This window comes from Nannospalax galili, unplaced genomic scaffold (assembly GCF_000622305.1).
Source record: "Nannospalax galili isolate Female #2095 unplaced genomic scaffold, S.galili_v1.0 scaffold535, whole genome shotgun sequence".
NCBI classification, from domain to species: Eukaryota; Metazoa; Chordata; class Mammalia; order Rodentia; family Spalacidae; genus Nannospalax; species Nannospalax galili.
In genome coordinates this window covers 5,889-33,715 of record NW_008335373.1, presented here as the reverse complement: position 1 = coordinate 33,715, position 27,827 = coordinate 5,889, and the positions used below count along the sequence as shown (strand labels likewise).

General features: G+C 50.9%; 1 protein-coding gene across 1 annotated transcript; it reads left to right on the top strand.

Annotated features, from left to right (window-relative positions):
* Positions 1–354: 354 nt before the first annotated feature.
* LOC103731656 (solute carrier family 13 member 3-like) lies at positions 355–27,827 on the top strand (the record flags this gene model as incomplete). Its single annotated transcript, XM_008830033.1, has 2 exons — positions 355–479; positions 27,562–27,827. Coding segments are annotated over exons 1-2 (377 nt in total), but the record flags the coding sequence as incomplete, so codon positions are not given.

Here is a 27,827-nt window from a genome sequence, read left to right as displayed (position 1 = left end):
GGGTGAGACTGGTCCCATGGCCCCTTTCACTTTTGAGTGGAGTAAACTGAGGCTGAGGCTGGAGACCATTCGTGGTTCAAGGTAGTCTGGTCCAACTAGGTCAGTGCCTTGACCTGGGGTGCAGGTGCTGAGCACCCCGTCCTCCCCTATCCTTGCCCAAGTACGTCCAGCGCGCGGGTCCGGGGCCGGCGGCGCCCAGGCGCACGGCTGCTGGTGCTGGGGCCACGTCCCTGGCTCCTTGCCCCCCACTCCCGGGGGAAGGCGCGGCTGGGGCGGTTCCGCCCGGCTCTTCCCCGCCTCCCCGGGCTTTAAGCCTCCGCGGCCTGCCGAGGGGCAGTCGGGCCGCCCGGGCGCCGGCGATCGCGCGGATGGCGGCGCTGGCGGCGCTGGCCAAGAAGGTGTGGAGCGTGCGGCGGCTGCTGGTGCTGCTGCTGGTGCCGCTGGCGCTGCTGCCGGTGCTCTTCGCCCTGCCGCCCAAGGTAACGCGGCCCCAGGCCGGGGACCCTCTCCCCGGGAGCCTGCCCGGACCACTAGGAGCGCTGGCTCCTCTCCTCCCTTCCTTTCCTCCTTGGGCACCCTCCCCAGCCCTCCGACCCTCCCCGGGTAGATGCGCTCCTTCTCTGTGCCGGGCGCTGCTGGCACATGTCCTTCCACAGTCTTAAGGAACACTTTACGAATGACAGCTGTGTGACCTGGAGCCAGTCACTTAACCTGTCTGAACGTAATGATCGCTAACCCTTAGGCTCACCGTGAATAGGGAACAGCCAATATGTTAAGTTTCTTAGAACTAAGCCTGGCACGCAGTAAGCACCTAATGGATGCCAGCTGCTTTTGCTCTGTCCTAATCTTACTGAGAGCTGCCTCCCTGCGATATCGCCTGGCCTGCATCGCTTCTTAGAAACCTTTCAGAGGCCCCTAAGAAACAGTTTTCGACTCCATTTTCCAGAGGTGACAACCAAGGCTCAGGAACAGCACTGAGGGTGCTGGTTTCTCCGAACCTGGGGGCTGAGTTGCTCCTGGAGTTCAGAGTGTGATCTCTGCAGGCTGAATATAGAGGTGAGCTCAGGGTCAGGACAGAGACCAAGGCAGAGGGGATGCAGCAGATGTCCTGTTGGATCTTAGGGGGTCCCTCACCTGTGCCCAGCCCATCTGGAGGCCCATCACACTGTCTATTCCAGAATGTTCTGGGTCACCTCAGAGAGATATTGAGTGAGCTATTCGATGTTCACAGAATAAAAGCAAAACAAAGGTGTCACTTAGCATACAGTACCCAGCAGTGAACAGCTGAGCCCTAGGGAGCTGCCTCCCCAAGGCCTCCTGGGTGTGCGGCAACAAGGAAGGGTGACCCCTGGGGTGGTTGGGTTCTTTACTGATCACTTAACTAGCCTATCAGATTCTGTTGACATGGAAGAGTTCAAATAAATAACCTAAAGAGTAAGCCACCTTTGTCAAAGGCTGTGGGCCATGGTGACCCACTGGCCTGCGACGCTCACCCAGCCTCCTTCTTCGAGTCTCACTTTCCTTGTCTTTAAAATGGAGGTGATCTCTCTGCGGGGACCTGTATAAGGGTGGTTGAAGCTGGTGCAGTTGGCTTTGAGAAGGGTGAAAGACTGAGTCAGGACACTGGTCTGCAGCCGGCAGAGCTCCAGGAAGAGGAGGTGTAGACACAGGGGCTGAGTCCCACAGGGTCACATTGCTGCCCTGTGCTCAGTCCTAGAGGCAAAATGACAAACCCAGGGGCAGATCCATGAGTGTGGGTCTGTGACGGAGTCTCTCCAAGAGAAGGGACAAGCATTAGAGACGATCCCTATGGGGCTGCGGCTGCAGCATCAGATTCCTGAGCTAGGTGGGGCAGCCCCTGTCACCTGAACTTGTGTGGATAGCAGGGAGCGTGGTGGGTGTAACAGCCTGATGAGGAAGGGTCTCGGGTCAGGCCGGGCAGCTGTCCCCCATATTGCCCACTCAAGCAGAGAAGCACCTGCATTTGCCTCCCTTTTGTGACAAATGAGGAAATGAAGGTACGGTCAGGCTGGATAACTGGCCCAAGGTACTTACAGACGTGTCCTACCCTCAACCCCTGAGCCGTATGCAGACCAGGATTGCCTGGTAGGGTCCAGCATAAAATCGAGAATTTACTTAAGCCTGGCGTGGTAGGGCATACCTTTAATCCCAGCACCCAGGAGGCAGAGGCAGGCAGATCTCTGTGAGTTCAAGGCCAGCCTGGTCTACATAGTGAGTTCCAGGACAGCTGGGGCTACAGGGAGACCCTGTCTCAAAAAGACCAAAAAAAAAAAAAAAAATCGAGAACTTCCTTAAAGCATTAGGAGATTTATTTTACCTTTTTGGTAACTTGATGGCAAGATTGTCAAGCATTTATGGAAGACAATTTCATGTTTCAATGTCGAGAGGTTGGACACACCTGGTCCAGCTGTGTGCGTGTGATGGGCTCGCCTTAGTTATATATCAGCAAGAACCACTCCTTGCTCCTGGTAGCCCCTGGCAGCTCCCTAGCAGGAACCCTTTAGGTGGCCCTAGATGTCGCAGTCTCTAAGTGGCTGACAGACTGGGGCTCTTGAGAGGCAGGTGGGTCTGCTTGGGTGGTGGTCCAATCAGAACCACAGATCTGAACATCCTCAGCACCTGACCCCTCAGGTGGCCTTCTGGAGGTCTCTAAGCATGAGACATGCTGGGGGCCACCATGCAGGTGGCATTGGACAAATGTGTTCTAGAAACCCTTAAGAAGGGGCCAGTACCAGACCAGGAAAGAAGCAGGGGAGCCTGGGCACCTGCCATTTGCTGAGTGGTATGGAGTAGGGCGGGGGGGCTGCCCCTGACTCGGGCCTCTGTCACCTCTCTCAGTCACATGCTCTGACATTCTAGGAGTCAATGGGGGGTTGTGGGAGGCTGGAGTCAGTCACAGAGAACTCTGGGAAGTAGCATTATATCTGATACTGCATCCTCTGGCAAGGTAAGGTGTGAGCAGAGAGAAAAGGAACAAGCTGGGTTAAGGCCTGGAGCTCTGTGTGAGAGTTTCCAGCATGGAACTTTGTCTTTCCATAGTCATAGGGGTGAGAGCCACGCCAGGAGTCAGCCAACTGCCTCATATTCCACCAAAGGCCATCGGTGGGGGGTGTGAGTGGTCCCGGTAGCTAGTGGGCACAGCTGGTACCATTTTAACATACTTGCAAAAAAGCCCCTGCCTGACTCAGAGTGGTTTCCTTCCCAGCCTGGGACCCACTGAGGGCAAACAGCTTTTTGTCTGCCTGATTGCCAGGAGTTCATCACAGTGAGTGTTCATAGGTGATGGCAGGGTACTTTGAGGAAGGATGGTTCTAGGCGGGACTGCTACAGGATGCTGTACAGGTTGTGCACTGAACAAGGTGTAACTGAGGCTAGACCAACCTTCCCATGCCAAGCTGTGCCTTAGTCATGGCTGGATCCACTTAGGGAAGACCCCCCTTTTTGAATTTGCACAGAGGTGTTCTCTGTGCAGAGTTGTCCCGGGTGGAGATATTTTTAGGGACTGTACCTGTAAGCTCAGAGGCCCCCTTTCTTCTGTATGCCTTAGATAAGTAGGTGACCAGGACAAAGGCATTTCCTTCCCAGTAGGGGATTTGAAATCAGAATTGGACTCTTATCCCATAGACCTTCTCTGTGACCAGGGGTCATTGACTCCTCTGGACCTATGTTTCAACATGGCCAGAATACCATCTCCCTTCCTGATTATCATTCAGGCCCATGACATAATGTAACATGCCTGCACTGAACATTCTGATTTTTAAATTCAGCATTCATGAATGACTTCAGTGCGCCCATTTTTCAGATGAGGGACACTGAGGTTCTGAGAAGATTAAGTGATAGGATCAGGAGCCTGAGTTGAGCAGACCTGGTTTGGGTCTTGGCTCAGAAACAAGGAAAAGAGGGGTCTCCCAGTAGGAGATGAAGTTTTGGAGCCTCAGTTTCCTTCTTTGGGAATTTGGGGGCTCCCTGTCTCAACAGGCTGTGAGTGGAATTCACAGAAGGCACAGATTTTGTGCAGGGCTGTGCACAGGTGGGACACTCACCATCCTAACCACAGCCAGCACCCCCCAGTCCTTGTGCTTGGCTGGCACAGCTCAGCTCTGGTGCTTCCCACAGCAGCATTAAGAAGCGTGAACAGCTGGGCATGGTGGCGTACACCTTTAATCACAGTAATTGGGAGGTAGAGGCGGGTGGATCTCTGTGAGTTCGAGACCTATGTAGTGTGGTCTACATAGTGAGCTCTGGGACAGCCAGTGGCATATAATGAGACCCCATCTCAAAGAAAAAAAATCAAAATAGCAGAAACAATGTCAGTCCTCATCCTCACAGATGGAGGGGGCCACAGAGAAGGTGAATCATGGTCCTGAGGTCACACAGCCACCCAACTTCACCCCAGTGCCTCTCCCTCCTCTCTTGACCGTGGGCTTTGGAAGACAAGGTGGCCATGTTATGCAAGGCCCTCATGGGAATTCCTGGGAAAACCCTGGGAGTCCAGCTTTGAGAATTAATCAGCTCCTGCTACAGCCATGCCCTACCTAGCGCTTTGAACTTCCAGCATCTCACTGAAGCCCAGAGAAGGCTGCGGGTATGCCTCAGTGGATAAAGCTCATGGGGTCCTGTGCATGAGGATCTGAGTTTATTGCCCCATGTAGCAATGTGGGACGTGATGGTTAGTGCTTGTAGCCCCAGCACGGAGGGAGGCAGAGACAGAAGGCTCCCTGGAGCTCACTGGCCAGTCAAGAACTAGTGAGCTCCAGGCCAGTGAGAGATCCTGTCTCAAAGGAGGTGGGCAGAGTTCCTGAGGATGACACCCACCTTGGCCTCCACTCCACACACACATACATGTACACCCACATCCAAATGTGCACCTGCATACACACACACACACACACACACACACACACACACACACATGTGCACACACATATACATACAAAGTAGACAGTGAATCCCAGAGATCTGGGAGTGGGGTCTGACTTTATCCCATCATCCACAGGCCGCCATGGCAACCTCACTGGTCCCCCACCGCTCCCTTATTAATTTTGTTCTTATTTTCACTCTTTTTTTTTCACTCAGATTCCTTACTGTCCTCCATTCCTGTTTAGAGAACTTAAATACACTGAATTATGGAGGAGCCTTTATGTAGATTCTGAATGTGAATGAGAAGGAACAACACACCTAGACTCCCAGGCCAGGTTGATCCTGGTGACGATGGCACCTCCCTGAAGCCCAGGGCCTTGTGGGATGCGAAGTCATTAGGAGAGGTGGCAGACACATGCCAGTGCCAGGCCCAGACTTAGTTTAGGAAGTAATAGGAGGGAGGAAGAAACTGGCAAGGGGGTTAGCTTCTGTGCCCCGTCCAGTCTTCTGTGCCGGCTTTTTGCTTTTCATATGCTGGCCTGGTCTCCTGCCCCACTGGGTGACCATGAGGGCGCTGGCAGGCCTGGCTGCTCATTGTCCTCCACTGAACACCAAGGGACCACCAAGGTAGCATTTAGTGACTGTTAAATACAGGAAGTCTCCAAACAATGGTCCCCAAACATGGTACAACTGAATTCCCAAACCCCTGTGTGATATAGGGAACAGGAGGCCACTGCCCACTGTCTAGCTGGTCCTGTGTAACCACCAGGGTTGTATAGGATGGAACAGGTGGTGTTGGAGCAAGAGCGTGGCCTGATAGCAGAAGTGGAGGAGACCCAGGAGCTGCAGGTGACCTTAGCTGACTCTCACCCCAGGGCCTTTGCACATTCGTTTCCCTCTGGTCCCTCGAGTGTCTGTGAGCTGACTTTACCCTTGCAGGTCACATCTCACCTCCAAGGCCTTCCCCATCCCCACCTTCAGGTCCTGTTTAAAAGGAAATGATTCTGCTCTCTTTTTGCACCTTTTCTTCATAACCTTTATCACCAGCTGACAATCAGGCACATAGTAAGTGCTGTATCTGCCAGCATGCCCTCCATATCCCACCAAGGGAGGTCAGCGCTGCAGAGGAAGGGCTCGCGATCACTCTGGTGTCTTCAGCCTAGCACAGGGCCTGGTGTGTGGTAGATATGCAACAAACACGTGTTGCATAACAGAAAGAAAGAATGTTGGTCTCAAGCCAGCTTCTCGGGGTACAACTCTCATGAATCCTCCTGTGACCCTGGGAAGGTGCTCCCATGGTCCTCTCTGTGAGCCCCTTGCAGGATCTGAGGGCCCTGGCCCTGTGTGAGCTGGCAGATGGCTGCTGCGGGCTGCTTCCCAGGCTGAGCCTGAAGTTTTGCTGTGCCCCAAGCCTTTTGCCTTGGGCACCATGTTGCTTACAATCAGAGACTCATTGAGGGCTGGGGTGACAGGGACAGGCTGCCTGGCTTACTGTGGGTCAGACTGGCAAACAAGGTGTCTTTCACTGGCTCACTGGCTCCTGGAGTGGATGGAGTAGGTGCAGGGAGGATGGGAGGGCACTGCCGAGGACATTGGGAGAGACAGGAGGTAGGGTCTCTTGCCCCACACTAGGCTCCAGGGCACCCTGACCCCAGAAGGTATACTGCAAAAAGACACACTAGCTGAGCAACTACTCACACCTGGCTGAATGCCTACTTTGTGCCTGGTAGGTACCTTATGTGCAATGGAACCCATCCTATGACATCACACAAGGCAGCAGGCAGGAGCCCAGCAGCAGAGTAACCTGGACATTAGCATGAAGTCCCAAGTCCCCAGTGGGTCCCACTCTGCACCTGGCAACCAATCTCTGCAGCCCCCTTGCCTCTGTCCCCGATGGTGTCTGGATTTGTTTAACCATATGTTCAGCACCCAGCTGGATGACCCCTTGGCAGGTTCTTGTTCCACTCACCTCGCAGAGCATTCTCTAAAGCCTCTCCTGAGTTACTGTCTTTATGACGTTTGTTCCCAGCAGGACAGCGGGACAGGACTGTCGTTCTGTTCCGCTCAGTGTCTCGCGCCCTGAGCTGTGTGCACTCACAGCAAGGCAGCATCCGCTGCAATTCCCACAGTGACTTTAAGGTCTAGAAAAGTGCCTGATACACGGTGACAGCAGAGTGGTCAAGCTTGGGTTTGAAAGAGGTCCTCATTTCAGACCACACACACTTCTTAAAATCCCAGCCCACATCTGGGTTTGCAGAACATTTAAGCCTGAAAACAGAGGTTTCAGCTTCTTTCTTCATCTGAGAGACCAAGGTCCAGAGGGGACGAGGAGGGACTTTCCTAGCCTCCCCAGCAGGTGATTCCAGAACCCTGCCCCCTGCATCCCTTAGGAGTTCTCCCCACCATCCTGCACAGGCACCCGAACCCTGGGCCTCAGCTGTGTTCCTCTGAGGCTGGGCCAAATTTCCACTTCCCCAAACTCCTGCCAGGTGTGTAAACAGGCCTGTGTGATTCCCAGCGACACAACAGGGAGCGAGATCAAGTGTCCTGACCCAGCTCCACAGGACAGTGCCCTCTGCACTGATGAGCTTGGGGGTTCTGACACCCCCAGACCCTGAATACATAGTCAGCACACCAGCCAGGGCTGGGCCTGGCTGTGACTGGAACAGCTTGCCCCTGTGTACCAAGTCTCTGCCTTTAGCAGAGATGCTCCAGGGTCACCCCCTGGAAAGCCTTTTCCCTCCCCAGCCTCAACTTCCTTCCTGTAAAGGTGCACAGTAGAACACAGTAGGTGCTCAATAAAGGCTGGGCACTGCAATCTGCAAAATTAGGGCACCGGTGTCTGTGTTCTGTGTGCCTCTGAAATCCACAGGAGGCAGGTCCGGTAATGCCCAATGAATGGAGACACTGGAGAAGAGCCCTTGAGGCTAGCATGCCCCTGGACCCAACCCAGTGGGGACCCACAGTCTCCAGTGGATACCTTATCTGCAGGCTAGACCGAGAGGGAGCTTGGTCTTCAACCATATTAAGCTCCCCTAAAGGGAGGCTGTGGGAAGGGACCTGTCCTTGTCCCTCAGGAGACCTCTAAGAACCACAGCTAACAGATTCTAAGTGCAGAGGGTGCATGTGTCGCCTCACTGATACCCAGCACCACTCTGCGTGAGAGTGAAGCAACCAAGGTGCAGAGTGGTTCAGGCCTCTGACTGAGCTGGTCTGGTTGGGATGTGGCTGAGCCAGATTCAACCTCAGCCTCTGGCTTTGGAGTCTGTATTCTCAGCTCCACTGTGTGACTGGAGAGATGGACCCATTGCTGTCATGAGCGGGCTGAGGCTCAGCGAGGAGAGCTGACTATTCAGCATCCCATAACCACCACCTGAATCTCGGCTGCCTATGAAAGCTCAGAATGGCTGCAGTGCTGTGCAGGGAGCAGGTACAAAAGGGGCATTTGTTCTAGGCCAGGTGGTAACATTGAGGGACATCACCCAGGGGAGACATGGGCTGGTTAGATGCTGGGCTAGGAGTCTGGAAGTCTCCAGAGCTCTCTAGAGGCCAGATTTCATGGAGACAGGAATGAACATAGGTGGTCACACTGGGGATGGGGAAAGGAGCTTGGGCTTGCCTGCTTGGGTTCAAGCTCTGGCTTTTGAACCAACTGTGTGATGTTGGTCCATGTACTGAACCTTTTTATGCCTTGGGTGATTGTCTCACTTGATGGGTACAGGGTGGCCCCAGTGCCTGGCAGTTGCCTAAGGGAGGCAGTCCTTCCCTGTACATGTTAGTTCTTTGGTCTCCCAGAAGTCCTGCTTTGGTATTAGCGAAACTGAGCCACAGCATAGTGAGCTTTGTCGTGAGCATTGCTTGGCCTTAAAGGGTCACATGGAAAGCTGAGGGCTGGGAAACAGGGACTATCCAGGCTTTGCTTGCCTGGGTCGAGTCAGCTCCAGGCTCAGGCAGGCCCTCTGCCCTCTGGACTCCCAGGGGACTGGACACTACCTTCCCCGCAGTGGAGGAGATAACAAAAGCAGGCCTCGTTCTACTACCCACTGTTCGGCTGTGCCTGGGCTTTGCCCTGTTTCTTCTCTCTCTCTCTCTCTCTCTCTCTCTCTCTCCCCCCCCCCCCCTCCGTCTTTTGTGGCGTTGTTTTCTTTTTTTTTTTTTCCTCTTCTCCCCCCCCCCCCCTCCGTCTTTTGTGGCGTTGTTTTCTTTTTTTTTTTTTCCTCTTCTCCCCCCCCCCCCCTCCGTCTTTTGTGGCGTTGTTTTCTTTTTTTTTTTTTCCTCTTCTCCCCCCCCCCCCCTCCGTCTTTTGTGGCGTTGTTTTCTTTTTTTTTTTTTCCTCTTCTCCCCCCCCCCCCCTCCGTCTTTTGTGGCGTTGTTTTCTTTTTTTTTTTTTCCTCTTCTCCCCCCCCCCCCCCCCGAGAAGTTGCTGACTCTAGGGGTCTGGGGTAAGGGGCAAAAGGAGGGACGATATCTCTGCCCCCCCTTTAACTCCTTCCTGTCCAGTCTGGAGCCAGAAGCAGCCAGAAAACCTCCCATTGGTCAGAGCAGGTGATGCTGAGCCTAAGAGACACAGATAGGGTGAGGTCCTGAGGAGCCAGGTCTGAGCCGCTGTCTGCTCTGCCCACAACCTCTGAGGCTTACACCATGGGCTGGTCAGGTCAGGCGTGGAGGGGCTTGGCAGAGACCTACCTCCTACTGGGATTGGGGGGGGGGTCCCAGGCCTATTCTGTCCTCAGCTGCCAACCCGGGAGTCAGCCAAGAGAGCTCTGTTGTGAACCATGCAGAGGCCTGCCTCAGTGTTCTGCAGAATAGCTTCTGGGTGGCTATGAACTCTACTGGATGTCATTTGGCGGTGCACCCCAGTTTGTTGTGGCTGTGTGAACTTGGGCAGGTCACTTAACTTCTCTGTGCTACAGTTTCCTCCTCTGTAAAATGAGAACACTAGTGGAAGCCAGGAGCTGCTGGGAAGAGTGGTCTGTACACTTAAGGTACTTGAGGCCCTGGCCTGTGCCTGGGCAGCCCTTTGGTGTAATGAGGACTGGTGTGGGTATTTGCATTATAATGAGCCCATATCTGGTGGCCTGGAGGGGCTTTATGGGGTTTGGGGCTTGCCCCTGAACCCTTCTGACCTTCCCTCTTTACTAGGGTCTCCAGGTTCTTGGAGCCTCCCTTCCCTCCCCTATAAGCTGGAATAAAGCTCATCTGCCAGGAAGGTTAAATGAGATAGTGTGATGCAGAGAAAAACTTCAGTGACTAGTCCCTGTTCCCTTGTTCATATCCTTGGCTCAAAGCCCTGGGCCCTAGAACCCGAGGAGAGAGTGACTATGAGTAGCCAAGGCTTATGGGACAGGCCTGGGAGGACGGGGCCAGCTTTCCTGGTGGGGCCGAAGGTCAGTGGTAGAGCATTGAGAACGAGAGGCAGGTGGCTCCCTGTCAGGAAACAGTGGGCACAGGATGGAGCAACTGACCCATGAAGCATCCAGGCTAAGATCCTGCTCTGTGAGTGGAAGTCAGGTACATTTCCTCACCACACTCACCCCTGCACCCAGAGCCAGGCATACAAGGCCCCTCTACCATGCTCACCCCTGCACAGATGTGGGGCACACCAGACCTGTCCACCACACTCACCACATCCAGTGCAGCACACAGGCACCTCAGACACAAATCAAAAGAATCTTTTTTCTTTCTATCTTTCTTTTTTTCAGGGGGGGGGACAGGGTCTCCTGTAGCCCAGGCTGGCCTACAACTCCCTATGTAGCTGAGGATGATATTAAATTTCTGATCCTCCTGCCTTCACCTCCCAAGTGCTGGGATTATAGGTGTACAGTCTCATGTCTGATTTATGCAATGCTGGGCATCGAATCCAGGGCTTCCTGCATGCCAGGTAAGCACTCCACCAGGGAGCCACATCCCTATCTCTCAAGAGGTGTCTCGCTCCAGTCCTGTGTTCCAGGCACTTTCCTCATTGACAAACAGAGCCAGTAAAAGGTCTTAGACAGGTACCTGGCCACCTGCTCCTCTACTGGGTGGTGAGGCTGTGGCTGGCACAGTCCCACATCCTTACCTTTGTGGAGCTGGCCCTCGGGAGGGGAGACCAAACAGAAGCAAATAGCTGAACAAAAAGGACTATATAGAATGTCATGTGCTATGGAAGACAGGACAGAGACAGGCAGGGAGTCAAGGGGAGAGGTGGAGTGACTTCAGAGCCAGGAAGGTGTTGTTGGGAGAGGAGTACAAGAGCCTAAACCCAAAGGTAGCCACGTTTGAGTGAAGACCTAGAGGGGGTGATGGCGTGAGCCCAGTGCACCCTGTAGAAGAAGAACATTTCAGGTTGAGGAAAGAGCATGTACAAAGGTCCTGAGGTAGAAGCACAGTGGGTGTGCAAAGAATAGCACCCGTAGTAGCCCTCCCAGGAGAATGACACTGGGCCCCGAGTCACCAAACCAAACAGTTCAGGTGGAATTTGGAGCTCATCCTACTCACATGTTCAGGCAGGGCTCCACCCCACCCAGCCAGAGAAAGACTTCCTACACGGCTGGGCCTCCAAGTTTGGGATACATCCCTTGGCCCCATGTTGATGCTGGATAGATGGAGTGACTGAAGCACAGACAGGGGAAGGAATGGCCCGAGGTCACACAGTGACCCCAGCTGAATAGTCAGCTTCTATTCTCAAAAGAGCACATTCTGCCCTGCGATTGAGTTAGGCTGCTGGGGGCTCCTGAGCTGGAGCCATTCTTGCCGGTTCCTGCCTGTCCTGACTGCTTGTGAATGATTAGTGAGGCCTGGGCAGCCACAGTGTGTGAGCTACCCCAGGAATGCTTTTAATGAATGGCTCCAGGAGCTTGAACTTGTCAGGACATCTGCTAATGAGTCCAGGGGTCAGCACTGCACTGGGTGGGGTAGGGGCAGCAGTGTCCTGTACAGACCCTCCTCTCCTCTGTGGAAGTGCAGGTTCGTATGGACCCCAGTGGGCTGCTTTTTCTGAATGTTTTCTTCCCTGAGCGTGTGTCTGGTTCAGCCCTTCCTGCCTCAGTCTCAGCTGGGCCCCCAAGCTGAGTCAATTGAGGGAGGAAATGGAAGAGCCTAGGAGTCCTTTCTGCTGAGGGAGGGGGTCCTTTCATTTCTGGTGTGTGACGACGAGTCAAAGATACTGAAAGGCTTAACCCAGCACCCAGCAGGTATGTGTTCAGTGAACCCTGAGTCCATGCAGAGGCGAGAGGGCTGTGGTTTCATTACATGCCAACTGCGCTCATCACAGAGACATTGCTGAACTGTTCTGTGCCTCAGTTTACCCACTTCTAAGCAGGGTTGCTCTGATGAGCAAGAGAACCAATGTGAGGCAGAAGTGTGGCTTGTCTCTGAATGATAGTGGCCTCATAGCTCCTGTCCATTCTTCCCAGGAAGACTGAAGTCCAGCACCTCACACATGCCCAGCCATAAACTGAGTCACCCAAACACAGTACTCATGCCTGCCTCCCAGGTTTTAATAAGGGAATCCATAGAACTGTGCCTGATACATCGTCACTGCTCAATGCTCAGGATATACTTGCAGCAGTGGTGTGGCACTGAGATGACCAGGGATACCAAGGGAGAAATGTTCCCCATATCACATACTGTCAAGGCAAGGCCGTGTCCCTGTGGCTTATCCCTCTGGTACTCTGAGAATATCCTACTGTATACCCTCATTTACAGCTAGACACAGGGAGGCTCAGAAAGGGCAACTGTTTTCTCTGTATAGCCTGGGAACTGTAGGGCCAAGCCTGCTCCAGGGACCACATGACTCCTCCTGGCCTTGTCATTGGGCCTCAGTGGCCTTCACAGGTTCCTTGTTTCTGATGGAGGCCTGGGGCCAGGGGACTGCTCAGCTTTGGAGACAGGATATCTGTTGGGTTTTTGCTTGTGTTGCTAGACCAGGTTCCATCTCCAGGCAAGTGGACTGGGCTCTAAACTCGCTTCCCTTCAACATCTGTATCTGGTGGCACCTACAACCATCACCTTCATCCCCCTTGAGGAAGAGCCCCAAGTGCTTTGTGGGTCATTGGAAGGAAATGTCTGGGGCTTTGTTTTGTTTTGAGACAGGCATCTCATTAGGTAGCCTAGGCTGGCTTCAAACTTGTGATCTTCCTACCTCAGCCTCTAGAGTGTCAGTTGGGATAGCAAAGGTGTACCACCACACCAGGCAACCCTAACATAAAAAACAAGAAATGTGGACAAAGTAGAGTGATATGCAGGGGACAAGACATTTGTAGTATGTGAATATAGCTGACTGCGCAGTGCTGAGCTGCCAGGACTCTACATAATCCTCAGGACAGGAGCATGATGAGGTTGGAATCCTTTATATCATTACCATCCTATTTTACAGATGAGGAAAAGCATTAAGTGGTAGAAGTAGAATTTGAACTCTGGGTACTATAGCACTGGACACCACCTCCTAAGCCATAGGCTCCTCTACTTCTTGGTATGGGGTCCAGGTTCTGAACTCTGTCTCAGTTCCCTGTCCCCAGATTTCCCCAAGGGTGCCACAGCCCCTGCTTCGTGGGAACTTCCCGTCTTCTAGATGGACCACTATGTAGTTCTAGGATGTGGTTGCTCCCACCTTAGCTATCCATTAGCAAACAGGCTCCAAGTGGGAGGTGGCATGGCCAAGGTCACATACCCCGGACAGATCGCCTGATACTTCAAACCTTGCTTGACTCCAAGGACCTAGCCTTGAGCTGGGGTGAGTAGGAAACTGTGAGTTTAAGGTACAACTCCTGCCCTACTGGAGCTGCAAGCTCTGGGCCTCACACTCATCATGCACTCCTGGGGCCCCCATGTGCCTCAAGGTAGCAACAGATGGGCATCACTGTGGGCAACTGGTTTCCTTCCTGCTCTCCAAAAGGCTGCCTGGTCAGCTAACTCTCCATCAAGAGCCTGGTCACTGTCCCTACCCTGGCAAAGGTTCCTGTGTTCCTAGGGTAGCTTGAGTAGGAAAAGGGGACAGTGACGTAGATTTGGTATCTTGTGAGCACCTGGCCTTGAGCCCTTTCCCTCGTGGACAGAGGGGCTGGCTTGGGGCAGGGGGAGCCTACAGTTGCTTGGAAATCATTGCCCAGCTCAAAAATTAACCTCCTGATGAGGCATTTTCCCTCCTCCTCCTGCGTGCTTTGTCTGAAGACTTTAATCCCTGTGGTGAGGTTTGGCCTAAGCACAGAAGCTAGGATTTCATTGGTGGGAGATTACAAGGCTTCCTGTAAGAAAGCCAGACCCTGGCCAGTGTCTGGCTGGCCTTGACATGACTATGGCTGCTTGAGGACTGTGACCAATCCCCCACCCTACTCGTATTCCTAGTCAGACCAGGACAAGGGTGAGTCCAGGGCAGCCAGTTGGAGAATGGGTAGGGGGTAGGTGTGAGCACCATGTCCTAGTGCATAATGATACATACCTGTAATCCCAGCACCCAGGAAATGGGAGCAGGAAGCAGGAAGATCACAAGTGTAAAATGGGGATTTTTAAGACAGAACAGAGCTTTTAGACACAGGGTTCTGGGATCCCTCACAATCTTAATAATCCCTCATAATTTAGCCCAGGCCAACCTCAGCTAAAGTAAGTTTAAGTCCAGCCTGGGGTAGATGAGACCTTTTCTCAAAAACCCAAGCAATCCATCAAATAAAAACCAGAGCAATGTCTTCTTTTGAGGCTTGGGGTAGAGATGAGAGTGAAGGGTCTGAGAAGGGGCGATTCTGACAGGCCAAACAGGCCGAGGTCTCTTCAACTTAACCTGCTGTCCTTGCTGCCCAACCCCGACCTCAGCTCTCATTCAGCCTGACTTCAAAGGCCCTCCTTACAGAGCACATCTCCTCACACCCATCTATTGTGGGCTATTGCTGGGCTTCTTTGTGGCCAAGTCCCTTCTCATTAGCTGAAGCTGATTGCTGGTTTGCTCACTTGCCACGATCTCACCTCCCTCCAGACCCGAGATCCATGCAGACGGGCCCTCCCTTGTCTGGTTTTGTTCACCTCCACCCTTGGGGCCTCAGTACATACCTGCTAAATCTAAATGAATAAAGAGAGGATTGCAAGCCAGGTGTTGTGAACTCACGGACAGGGCACGATGCAGAGAGCGGTGGCAGGTGTTACAAAGGCTGCAGCCCCCTCTAGTCTGGTTTTCACTTCTGACAGTGTTGTGGGTGCAAAAAAACCACTACTTGTCAGCGAGAAATGCCCCACTGAGGGGTAACTTAGAGCCAACATGTGTGTCAGTGTTGTGGGGCTGTGAGGGAGACAGTGGGGAGGTAGGGCACATGCCCTTAAGGACAGAGAGTGCTGCTTGGCTCTCTTCTGTGCTGGGGGAATGTGAGCCCCATCACGCCAGGGCTCCCCAAATTCCCGAGAGAAGCTTTAAAGTGCTTTTCTGTGGAATCTCATGGTATTAAAAGATTTGCTCATCAAAAGGAAACAGTGGGTCAGAAAACCCAGACTGAACCTACAAGAGAGATCCAACACTCACCATCTAAGACCACTTAGGAAATTTTTTGTTTGCTTTTTGAGATAGGGCCTTGCTATGCAGCCCAGGTTAGCCTCAAGACCTCTATCTTCCTGCTTCAGCTTCCTGAGTGCTGAGATGGCAGGTATGGGCACCATGCCTGTCCTAAAATGTTTTAAATTGGTGAGGTCATAGATATCTTTGGTGATAAGTGGATGCCCTGGGAGAGTGCTCACATCAGCTCTGAAGACCATGTCAACATGTGGGTGGATTATGAGGGATCCCAGGACCCTGTGTGAAAAGGCTCTGTTCCATCTTTAAAAATTCCCATTTTATAGCTATAAAAGCTGAGGCCTGGAGAGGCTGGGTGATTTCTTCAGCACCATGGAGAGCACATGGGTAACTCAGTGGTTCTGTCTTGGCAGCCAGTAGAATAACCATGGCAGGAGGCCCACAGGGGTCCTGATTTCACTGCACCCCACAGCAAATAGGTTCCACTCTGCCTCTGGGACCCTTGTCTTGTGGGTTCAAGCTAGCCACAAGGCCACACCACATCTTCAAACCTATTTGCAAAGTGCTGGCTTCCCTTCACCCCTCAAGGGCAGGTTGTAGGAACATGACATAGGTCACATGGTCCTGAGCACTGTTCCTTTGAATTTGGACTTGGGAGCACAGTGGTCATGAGAGGCACCTGGTCTCCCAACTTCCTTTCTGGGTCACTCTGGGTGAGCGGTTTGCTTCCTTGCTTTGATTCTGCCTGGAGGCTCTGCCTTGAGAGGGGAAGGCTTGCTGAGGGGCCCAGTAGGTAAAGTAAGGGCTCTAGGAGAACTATTACCCTGTCACCAGAATGAAAGCTGGAGAGGATGGCACTCTGAGAAGCTGGGTGTCACAGCAGCAGGGTGCCCCAAAGGCCAGAGCCGGGGTGGTAGCTGAAGTGGGAAGTGATCAGCGACTGTGGAAGAGAAGAGAATACCAAAGAGATCTTGACTGCATGGCTGTCCAAATACTGTAGCCCCATGTCCTAAGTTTAGGTTAATGAAATGAAATTTGAAATTCCAGCTGGCCACATATGGCTGGCATCTGTCTCCCACTCTTCGAGGGGCAGATATGGAAGTGTCTAACGTTTTAGAAAGGTGAATTGGGTAGAACTGCTATCCAGGGCCTAGAGATCCGTGGTGCTGAGTTTGCTGGGATTTCCTGGGACAAATCACTCAACACCCTGAGCCTTGGTTTGTTCCTCTTCAAATTAGGGATTACCATATTGAGACATTTACATCACCCCAGGGAGAGAACAGTTTGAGAAAGTGATTCTTTGTTTATTTGTTTTGCTTTGCTTTGCTTTTTGAGGCCTAGAGCTTGTTATGTAGACCAGACTGGCCTTGAACTCACAAAGATCCACCTGCCTCTGCTTTCCAAGTGCTGGGATTAAAGGCGTGTGCCACCACATCAAGCCCCTTGTGAAAGCACTTTGAAGTGTGTAGTTGATGGAGAATTATCTTAGCAATGGAGTTATGGCTAAATTTTTACTTATATATTGCTCTGTTCTTCCAGATTTCTACAACTAATATGGATATTTTATTTTACATGTGCATGTGTGGTGTTGTGTGTGTTGTGTGTGTTTGTTAGCATGGCTGTGTGAGTAAACCTCACTCCACCGAGGCTGACATCGAGCATCTATTCTTGATTGCTTCTCACCTTTTTTTTCAGACAAGATCTCTCACTGAACCTGTTCAGCTAGATTGGCCAGGCAAGAAGCCTCAGGAATCTGTCTCTGTCCCCACCTCCATTCCCCCAGTGCTAGTTACAAGCACAAGTTGCCATGCCCAGCTTTTTATGTGGGTTCTGGGGATTCAAACTCAGGTCCCTGCGTTTACACAACAGATACTTTACTGGCTGTGCCACCTTCCTAGTTGGAATATGTGTATTAATATATTGATAAAATCCTGACTTCACACTTTCTCAGAAAATGTGCAGATATTTGGTTTTGTGTTTCAGACACTTGAGACCAACTTGATTCCCTCCCCCTGCATCTCACTTGAATTTTTTTACTTAGATATTGTAAGATGGGTTGTTCAGACATTAATTCCATTAACAACCATGATATGAAAATGTTTGCTGTCTGTTTGCAATGCTGGGGGTTGAGCCAAAGGCTGAGCCCTCTACCACAGAGCTACAGTGCCCAGCCTCAGACACTTCTTTATACCTGCATGGGGTTTTCTTCTAGATTCTAGGGCTGGGGATGTGGTTGGGGATGGTAAAGTGCTCACCTAGCATGCTGGAAGCCCTGGCTTTGTTCCCCAGCACCATATAAAGCAGGTGTGGTGGGGCACGCCTGCAATCCCAGCACTGTGCGGGGGTGGGGGGGATCAGAAATTCAAGATCGTCTTTGGCTACAATTGAATTCAAGGCCAGCCTGGGTTACATGAAGAAAAAAAGGAAAGAAGGAAGAAAGGAAGGAGGGAGGGAGGGAAGGAAGGAGGAAAGGAGGGAAGAAGGGAGGGAGGGAGGAAGAAGGAAAGAGGAAGGGAGTCTTTCATAGTAACCATTTTGTTTGTTCTTCATTACTCTGTCTACTTCATTTTGTCTACTCTTCTCCCCCTCCTCCTCCCCCTCCTCCTTCTCCTCCTCCCCCTTCCCCCCTCTTCCTCCTCGTTCTCCTCTTTTGTTTGTTTATTTGAGACAGATTCTCACTATGTAGCCCAGGCTAGCCTCAAACTCACAATGATTCTCCTGCCTCTGCCTCCCAAGTGCTGGGATTACAGATGTGCGCCCTCGTGCCTGGCTCTCATTTTGTTGAGTCTTCTTAAGCTCAAATATCATGACCTTAGTGTGTTTTGTATCGTCCCCTCTCGTCGCTGTTTCTAACAGGCCAGCTTTGTGTTGCCCTCCTGCCTCCTGCCTCCTCCCTGGTTTTCACCACCCACACAGAATGTCTCTTTTTTGACCTAATTATTTATTTACTTATTTATTCACACTTTTGTTTTTTAGACAAGGTCTCACCTAGTTGGCCTGGAGCTTGCTGTGCAGCACAGGCTGGCCTTGACCTGATCCTCCCACCTCAGCCTCCCCAACACTTGGATTATAGGTGTGTGCCCCCATGACCATCATTTCTGACTGTTTTAACATTTCAGGGAGGATTCCTGCTGAGTGGCTTCTCCTGCTCCACAGTGCAAATTTCCCAGATCCTCCCGTTTCTTCCCCCTCCACTCCCCTTCCTCTCGCACCCTTTGTACAGGGGCCACACTGGCTGCTCATCACAGAACTGGATCATTCTTCTAAGACCAATTCTTTGTTCAAGGAAAGTGTTTGACAGGGGTCAGGGCTGCAGGTGTCTACAAATTAGCTCTATGGACTATCTCAGGACCATTTCTCCTCAGCACTGCCCTGGGGTACATCTCTCCTCTAAGTCTTCCCCAGCCTGAAGACCCAAGAAGGCCAAGTGAATGGGTGAGGCTTTATGTTTGTGTGTTTTAGTCAGAGTACGTACTAAGTTGGGTGTGGTATATATACTCCTGTCATCCCAGCATACAGGAGGCTGGGACAACTTGGGGTCTTAAGGCTGAGACCAGCCCAGGTACATAGTGAGACCCTGACTCCAAAACCCATGAACACCAATCAGAAAGAGTGACAACCAGAACACGGAACAGCTGATCACTGCTGATCACAACCATCGCCCTGTGCCTGCCACTCAGACGTCCTACTTCTCCCCAAGAGTCTTGGAGCCTCCACAGTCAGCTAATCTTGACTCTGTCCTGTCACATGTGTCTCAGGGACTTGCCCTTCCCCAGGCACATGTGCAGTAAGAGTCAGGGATCCATCTCGGAAGCCTACCCACTGAATGGCTCTGTGGACGCACCTGCTGATACAGGGCTCTCACTGCTACTGGGTCCTAGTCCTACTGTGACCACCTCCTCATAACTGGAGGTGAACTATGCTCTTTCCTTCTATCATCAAAGGTGGGATCATGTTCTCTGTTCCTCTCTGCTTGCTGCAGCAAGGTGACCACAATAGAAAAGTCTTTATTCTATCAACCCAAACACCACGTGCCTCCCACCTACCAAATCTGCCATCAAAAAGTGCTTGAGAGCTTGGCTCAGGGTCAGTTCTGTCCTCTAGGCCCAGCAGGAGTTGAGAAGGTAAGGGGCAGCAGCCCTTATTAATTCCCCATGGATGTCTGGCATCCAACTGGTGAACCTGAGTCCTTTTGCCCACAGGAAGCTCAGTTGGGGCAGGAAAGCTATTTGGGGTCACCGGCCCTGTTCCAATTGCTAACCAGCAGAGTAATGAAACATACTCCTGACCTGTATGCTGCCCAAGCCCTGCTGGGCCAAGGATCTGCTTTCCAACCCCTGCTGCTTCTTCAGCTCACCCAGGGTCATCACTTCTACAGGAGACAGAGTGGCTAGAGATGGAGGAGGGAGGGGAGGGGGCAGGAGGGACAGAGAAGAGGTGAGGGGAGAGGACAGGACAGGAGAGGAGAAAGACAGGAAGAGAATACAGGCTTGAGACTCAGGCTGTTATTACCAGATTCTAACAGCACACATCCCCCACTTACCCCCACTGAGACTGGATCCATTACTCTGAAGGGCTCCAGACTCCCCCCCACTCCAAGTAGATGGGTTCAAATGCTCAGACAAGCTTTACAACAGTCCCAAACTAGAAACAAACCCAAATGTCCTTTAGCAGGAACTGTGCTGATAGATTGCTGTATATTCAAAGAAAGGAACATACTCAGCCATATGAAAGAATTTAGGGCCAATGCTATGCCATCAGGGATGATTCTCACAGACTTCATCCTGAGCAAAAAAGCCAGTCAGGAGAGTCAGCTCTGTGTTCTCTGAGATGACATCCTAGACCAGTCAGAAGGGACCTTACAGAAACAAGAGTCAGGGACAGTGGAGGACTTTGTGGGGACTGGCCTGAAAGAATACAGGGGATGGTCTGGGGTGGAGTGCTCTGTGTGTGTCCCCATAGGATGGTGGATACAGAAGGAGTGTGTATTTGTCAAGAGGCCTTGAACCACTTGCTTACCATAAACATATTCTACTGCTGTAAATTACAGCTCAGTGAGGCTATTTGTGTTTTTTAATGGTTATGTTTATTTTTTACCCGAGCTAGTGCTTTGATATGTTTCCAGCTGGGACACTCTTTTCCTAGTATTGGAGTAAATCCTCTGCAGACACAGGACTTTTCTAACTCTTAAGAAATAGTTAAGTTCTCCAGTTGCTCTGATACACGAACATGATCTCACCTCAGAAATCGGTCCAGTCAGCTCCAAGGGTGATCCAAATATGATCTTGATTCAAAGTGAAGTGGCCCCCTCAGCTGCTTGGCCTGGAAGCTGGGAAGAGGGGAGGAGGAAGAGCCTTGGCACCCCAGGTCTACTTAGGGTGTCACTTCTTTCTACATCAGTGAGGGTATGGGGGTGGGAAGAGGAGGGAACAGATAGTGCCTGGTGCTCAGCTTCCCTCATAAGACAACTTTCCTCTTGTGAGCCCTGCACAAACTAGAAGACCCCTCCTCCAGAAATACTTAGCCTTCCCCTTGGGGGATACACTTTTCCTTGGCTGTTCACCTCTGGTTCCTGGCTTTTCATACAAGGAAACTCTTTCAGGGGTCTTATACCCCTTAGGCAGTGTCCAGAGTGGCCCAGGCTCTGGTTGTCTGATGATTACCTCTGTCCTCAGAACACTTGGGTTCCCTTTCTCAGGTCTGTGCAGTGCTGGTTAAACTGGGGCTGCCACATCACATACAGGATGCCCAGGTCATCATGAACTTCAAGAAAACAAGGAATGGTTTTTAAAGTATAGGTATAGGGGCTAGACAGATGGCTTGGTGGCTAAGAACACTTGCTGTTCTTCCAGAGGACCTGGGTTCAGTTCCCAGCACCCACATGGCAACAAACAGCTGTCCCTAACTCCAGTTCCAGGGTATCTGTTGCCCTCTTCTGGCCTCTGTAAGCATTTCACACACGGTGCACTTACATACAAGCAGGCAAAACACTTGTATGCAAAATAAAAATAATAAAAATTAAAGAATAAGTATATCCCAAATATGACATGGGACACTAAAAAATTAGTTGTTGCTTATTCATCCCAGAGCTCAGTGGATGTTTACCTTAGCTGCCTCCTAACTGGCCCCTGTGGTGACAGCAGAAAGTTGAGAGCAGAGGCCATCCTCACTCTCACTCTGTGACCTGGGACAGGGTGCTGAGCCACTCTGCCTTAGTGGCCTTTCTTGTTAAATGGGGATAATTATGGAGCCTGCTACCTGGGCTGAGATTGTCTCATTGACATTGAGACAACTCAGGGCAATGGTCTGGGCTGTGTCAGGACACAGCTAATCCTCCATCCAGCTGATGGCTATTAGTATTACCACGGAGGTGGTAGTGGAGTTATCCTCAGAGCAGCATCACAATAGTGATGGTGTTGGGTGCCGGCACAAGACCAGAGCTCCCAGTCAGATTGCTCTAAGCAAAGATGCTGGAGCCTGAGGAAGGATGCAGGATGTTTCTGGGATGTGGGGTTAGGCTATGGTTCTTCAAAGCGGTGACAGGAAGAGTAAGGACAGGTTGGATTACTGAGAGCAGTGAGTCTGAAACACTAGAGGAAAACTAGAACATGGGGATTCAATGAGTATAGACACAGGCAGTATCAAATGCTAAGGGATGAGCCGGGTCAAATCTTGCTTCTGCCTCAACATCCTTGGGCAACTCACACACCTCACTCTGGGTCCCTCAGTAGACTCGTTGGTGAAATGGACCTAATGATGCCTGGCTTGAGACACTGTGAGCAGAGTGAGTCCACACAGGCAGAGCACTTGAAATAGTGCCTGGGCACTAATAGGACCTATGGACTATTTGTGAGCTATATAGTTGAAGTCCCTTTAGAGAGAAGAATTCAAAATTAAGCCTCTTGTCACACTCAGGAGCTACAAACAGAATCTCAGACTGATGCACGCAGCTGTGGCTTTCTAGAAAAGACTGAAATGGATGGCTTTTTGTAATCCCCCCGAAAAGACAGAGAAGGCGATAGACTCCCCCCATAGAAGTTCCGGCGGTGAGCGTTAAATGGGTACATGCTTGTGAGAGGCCTGGGACTTAGGAAATGCTCAGGAAATGTGGCTAGATACTGTACCTCCTGTAATGACACGTGATGTAAGTCGGGGTGGAAAAGTAAGCGCCACAGGGAATGTCCACGCACCACGGGAAACATCCATGCACCACGGGGAGCATCTCAGACTGAAATTTCCCAGGTTACTTTGCATGCTCTGGCTCTCAGCTCTTCTTATCAGGGCAGCCTGGGCTTATACTGAACCTTTAGAATGAAACAGAAAAAGTTCTCTGTCTACTCTCAATGTGAACAAGACAAAATAAATCCTACTGATTCTTTCCCTGATTGGTTGTAACTGCCAAAGCCAGTAGAACCAGGTGCAGATTGAGGGGGGTGAAGAAGAATGTTTTTAATGATTGCTTTCGTATCTTACACAGAAGATGTTGAAATACTCAACTTTTCTAGGTCTCTTTCTAAGAGTTGAGTGAGTCACAGTTTCAAGTTGTTTGTTTCCCTTGTCGTTGTCTGCATGAAGCTGTTTGGTTTCCACCCGTGTCATGTCTTGTCTTTGTTCTTGCCTGATGAGTTCCCACCAGAGAAGGTTACTAGCCAGGAACCCATGTTGTTGCCTGAAAGTGTTAGATTGGGTGTTGTTTATTGGCTCTCTCTCTCTCTCTCCTCTCTCTCTCCCTCTCCTGCTGCCCCCCCAACTTCTGAAGAGTCAGAGGATCAGATATACAAGATCCAGCTGCTACTTCACACATCAGCTCTGGTATCCAAGGTACCATAAGAAATAAATATCCCAAAGCCCAAAGCCCACAGGCCAGTGCAGCCTGAACTTCGCACTCTGCAGACCTGTGTGTTCTTTAAGATGGAGCTGGAGTTGCTCTTTCTGAGTGGTCTTCCTTGCTGTACCCCTTTGGCTTCTAAGCTAATTATCCCCCCCAGTGTCCCCTAAGGGACCTAGGGCCACATCTGCCAGTAAGTAGGCTGCTTTGTAGAGCAGGTAAGTCTGCAGCCACCTGCCCGGCAGATACTGAGGGCATATTTTCATTTTTCTCTTCTCTGTATCCTGAAGTGCTAGCCTGGGGCCCAGTCAAGAGTATCCATCCACACAGCCACCCATCTACCCATCCATCCCTCTGCCCATCCATCTATCTACTCATCCATCCACCTACCCACCCACCTGAACATCCACCTATCCATCCATCCATCCATCCACCATCCATTCATCTACTTGTTTAACCATCCATGCACCAACTTACCCATCCATCTATCTATTCACCCATTCATCCATCCATTCATCTGTTCACCCATACATCCATCTCTCCATCTATCCATCCATTCATCTACCCATTTATCTATTCATCTATCTATCCATCCTCCATCCATCATTTCATTCATATATCTATTCATCTGTTCTCTACTGCAGACACCAAGATCAAGTATGTTGGGGACTATGCTAGGTTCTGAGACATTGAAGAAAATGATACAGAATGAATAGGGACCCTCTTCTCATGGAAATTTGATCTTAACTGGGGAGACAGAGAATAAGCAGCTCGTGTTGAATGCTAGAATCATCACAGGTCACAGTCGGGCCAAATTTCTAACCAGTTTTCAAGGAACACAAGTTGTGAAGATCTAAGGAGTATTTCAATATACAGACAAGTGTACTTTGGAAACCAGGTGTACCAAAGGTAAATGTGTTTCTTTGATTTGTCAGAGCCTATAAGGCATCCATCATGGAGTTTAGGGAATGGCAGGGGAAGCCATTGCTGGAAAGTTTTCTGGCCTTAGAAGCTTTCTTTAGGAGCATCTTCCATGGCCGAAGGTACATGCCTGGGCTTCTGGTAAGACTGGAGCTCAGCCCCCAGAAAATCCTTACTTGTGGTGGTTCTACCCAGATAGAACACACCATGTGCTTTCTGGGTATGAAGTGACGGCTCCTTTCACACTGAACCACAGTATGTCTACTCAGGGCTGGGAAGACAGCTCATTCAGTGAAATGCTTTCCTCACAAGCATGAGGATCTGAGTTCAATCCAGAGCCCACATAGGAAGCTGGGCATGGAGGACTGTGCTAGTAATCCCAGCTGGGGGAGGGAAGGCTGGAAGATTCCTGGGGCTCACTGGCCAGCCAGCCCAGCCCAATGGATGAACTCCAGGTCCATGAAGCCCTGTCTCAAAGGGGGTGGATAGTGTTCCTATGGATGACACCTGAGAGTGTCCTCTGGACTCCACATGTGCACACACACACACACACACACACACACAAATGGACATACAAATACATACATTAAAAAAAAAAAGAAACATTCCCATCAGCTATGGAGATCCAGGCCTATAATCCCAACTACTTGGGAGGCTGAGACAGAAGGATCATAATTTCAAGGCCAGCCTGAGCTACAGACTAAGTTCAAGTCCAATTTGGGCAACAGTGAAATCCTATCCCAAAATTTACAAAAGTAAGAAGAGGCTGGAGCTAGGTCTCAGCAGTGGAGCACAAGGCCCCAAGTTCAATCCCCTGTACTTAAAAACAAACAAACAAACAAACAAACAAACAAAAAACCCCAGAAAAAAAACAAAACAGAATGACCAGTGTTTCCATCTGCCTGACTCAGAATATTACAGATGGATGCTGGGTAAACAAAGCCAGCCATTAGTGTGGCAGGCTCTGGCTCTGGCTCAGATGGCTCCTGGTCCAGCTGAAGGCTATGCCTCTTCTTTTTGACTCACACACAAAAGAAGCTTCCAGCATAGGCACAAGGCATCCCGGCTCCTTCCTCGTGCCAAACACCTCTTGAACCCCAGTTCAGAAAGCTGTCCCTGTCTCCAGGAAGGCTTCATTTTTGAATGGGTTTCTAGAGGACCCAGCGACAGGACTTGAAAGAAGGAGGCGTCTGACAGTAACCCACGTAAATCCGTTACTGTATGGATGACGGACTCTCACTGGGAACCTCAGGAGAAGTCATCAACATGCCTCAGGCGTCTTGCTTGAAAGGCCACCAGACTTCCCATTGGGAGCTATTACAGGAAGTGTCATTTCCCTGAAGTGTCGGCCAAGCATGAGTCTGCAGCCAGAGAAAGCTGAAAGTGTCTCCTGTGAACAAGCGTGATGAGGGCCAAAGGGGGCAGGAGGAATGTCCCAGTCCTTCTGAAGTGCTGTAACAAAATACCTTAGCCTGAGTAATTTATAAAAAAAAATGCAGGTTCATTGCTCACAGTCTTGAAGGTTGGAACCTATATAACTCTAGTTAGTAGCCCAACAAAAATATCCAAGATGGAGATGCAGGATGATTTGGTGCCTAGTGAGAGTTGTTCTCGGCCTCAAAGATGGCACCCAACCTCCATGTCCTCACAGAACAGAGGGAAGACCCTGAAGCCTTTTACAAGGATATTGATCCCATTGTGAAAACACCACCTCATATGATCACCACGGTGGAGACTTGGTGTCAACACACAGAGGAGAGAGACACAAATTTTCAGATGTTTTGGTATCTGCCCTTCTCCATCACCCTCTTCTCCCATGGCTCAACAGAACAAACTCTGTTTTAGACCTTGTTTCTCTGGAGGTGATCACTTTGCTATGCTGTCTCTTAGATCAGTGGAATCTGATGAGCTGGGGGTCACCAGGCACCAACCCCAAATTCTAAGTAAGAGGGTCTGCCACTGTCTAGCACTCTAGGTATCCAGTGACAGACCTAGGATAAAAGTGAAATATCTGGGACTGGAGAGATGGCTCAGTGGTTAAGAGCACTGACTGCTCTTGTAAAGACCTGGGTTCAAATCCCAGCACCCACATGGCTGCCAACAACCATCTATAGATCAAGGGATCTGACACCCTCTTCTGACCTCCACGGGCATTGCATGACACAGATGCATTTACATACATCCAGGCAATACACTCATACACATAAAACGTTTTTTGAAAAATGAATTAAAATGTTTTTAAAAGTGAAATACTTTTACTTGGGCTTTTTTCCAAGTGCAAAGATGCAAGATGATTCAAGGAGGTCCAAGAGCGGCTGATAGTACATCCAAGTATTCAGGGCTCCTCTTTTCCAAATCGGGACATGTTTCAGGTAGGGCACAGAGCAGGATAAACATGGCATGTCAAGTTCAGTAGTCCTAGTTCTTCCATTTCAGATAGACAGTGCATGCTTTGTGGGACACTGCTCAGTGTCAGAGGGGGACGGTGTTGCCACCAGCACTTGCCAATCCCATTCATGCCAGTGGCTTCTAGCTGCCTCCCTGGGGAGCTTTTCTGGCTGAAGGAGCATGCTCAGTCTACCCACAGGGAAGTGGGAGCATGGGGAGTTGAGGCTCCCAGATCAGTCCTCAATCAGGGATGGTGAACACGTGGTGGGGAAGTTTCCCAGCTGCCCTGCCTCCCAGAGAACAGCTTGAGACACATTTTACAATGTAGATCCACCTGTGGTGGAGGATAGCAAAATCCCAAAATTACTTAAAACATTAAGAAATGTTTTCTGGGGATGGAGAGGTGGCTCAGCAGTTGAGAGCACTGGCTGCTTTCTCAGAGGACCAGGGTTCAGTTTCCAGCACCCACATAGTGGTTAACAACCATCTATAACTCCAGTTCCAGGGGATCTGATGGCCTTTTCCGGCCTCTACAGGTATTACATGCAAGTGGTACACTTTGACCAAACACTCATATACATAAAATGGTTTTTAAAAGAGATGTTTTCTGCTTTATTCTGAAAGTTGGTAGTACAACTTTCAAATGTGAACCTAGTAGATGTCAACATCTTTTCACCATGTCAAAAGGTTGGACACACGTGTCACACCACCAGGGTTTCCAGGGTTCCACTAAGGTCCCACTATATTGTCTTCCTTCTGTCTCAGTTCCCCACTGCCCTTCCAGAACTTTCTGGAATCCCCTAGAATTGCTTTCGTTTTCATCCTTGAGGGTTTCCTTCCGTGACAATGGGGGGGGTTTTCATCTCCTTCTCCAACAATGTGTGAAGTGGACAGAGAGCTTCCTCATTTTACAGTTGAGCAACACAAGCAAGGTAACGTCGCCAGTTCAAGGTCAAAGCCCTGGGCACGCCCATGTCCACTGCTTCCCTGGGAATGAACCTTGGCGGGCCTGCCTCAGCCTCTGGCCCCTTTGCACCAAGCTGCTGATCTCCTTGTGTCTCCCCTGCAGGAAGGCCGATGCCTGTACGTCATCCTGCTCATGGCCATGTATTGGTGCACGGAGGCTCTGCCCCTGTCTGTGACGGCTCTACTGCCCATCATCCTCTTCCCCTTCATGGGAATCCTGCCCTCCAGCAAGGTGTGCCCCCAATATTTTCTCGACACCAACTTCCTCTTCCTCAGCGGACTGATCATGGCCAGTGCCATCGAGGAGTGGAATCTTCACCGGAGGATTGCCCTCAAGGTCCTCATGCTGGTGGGGGTCCAGCCCACCAG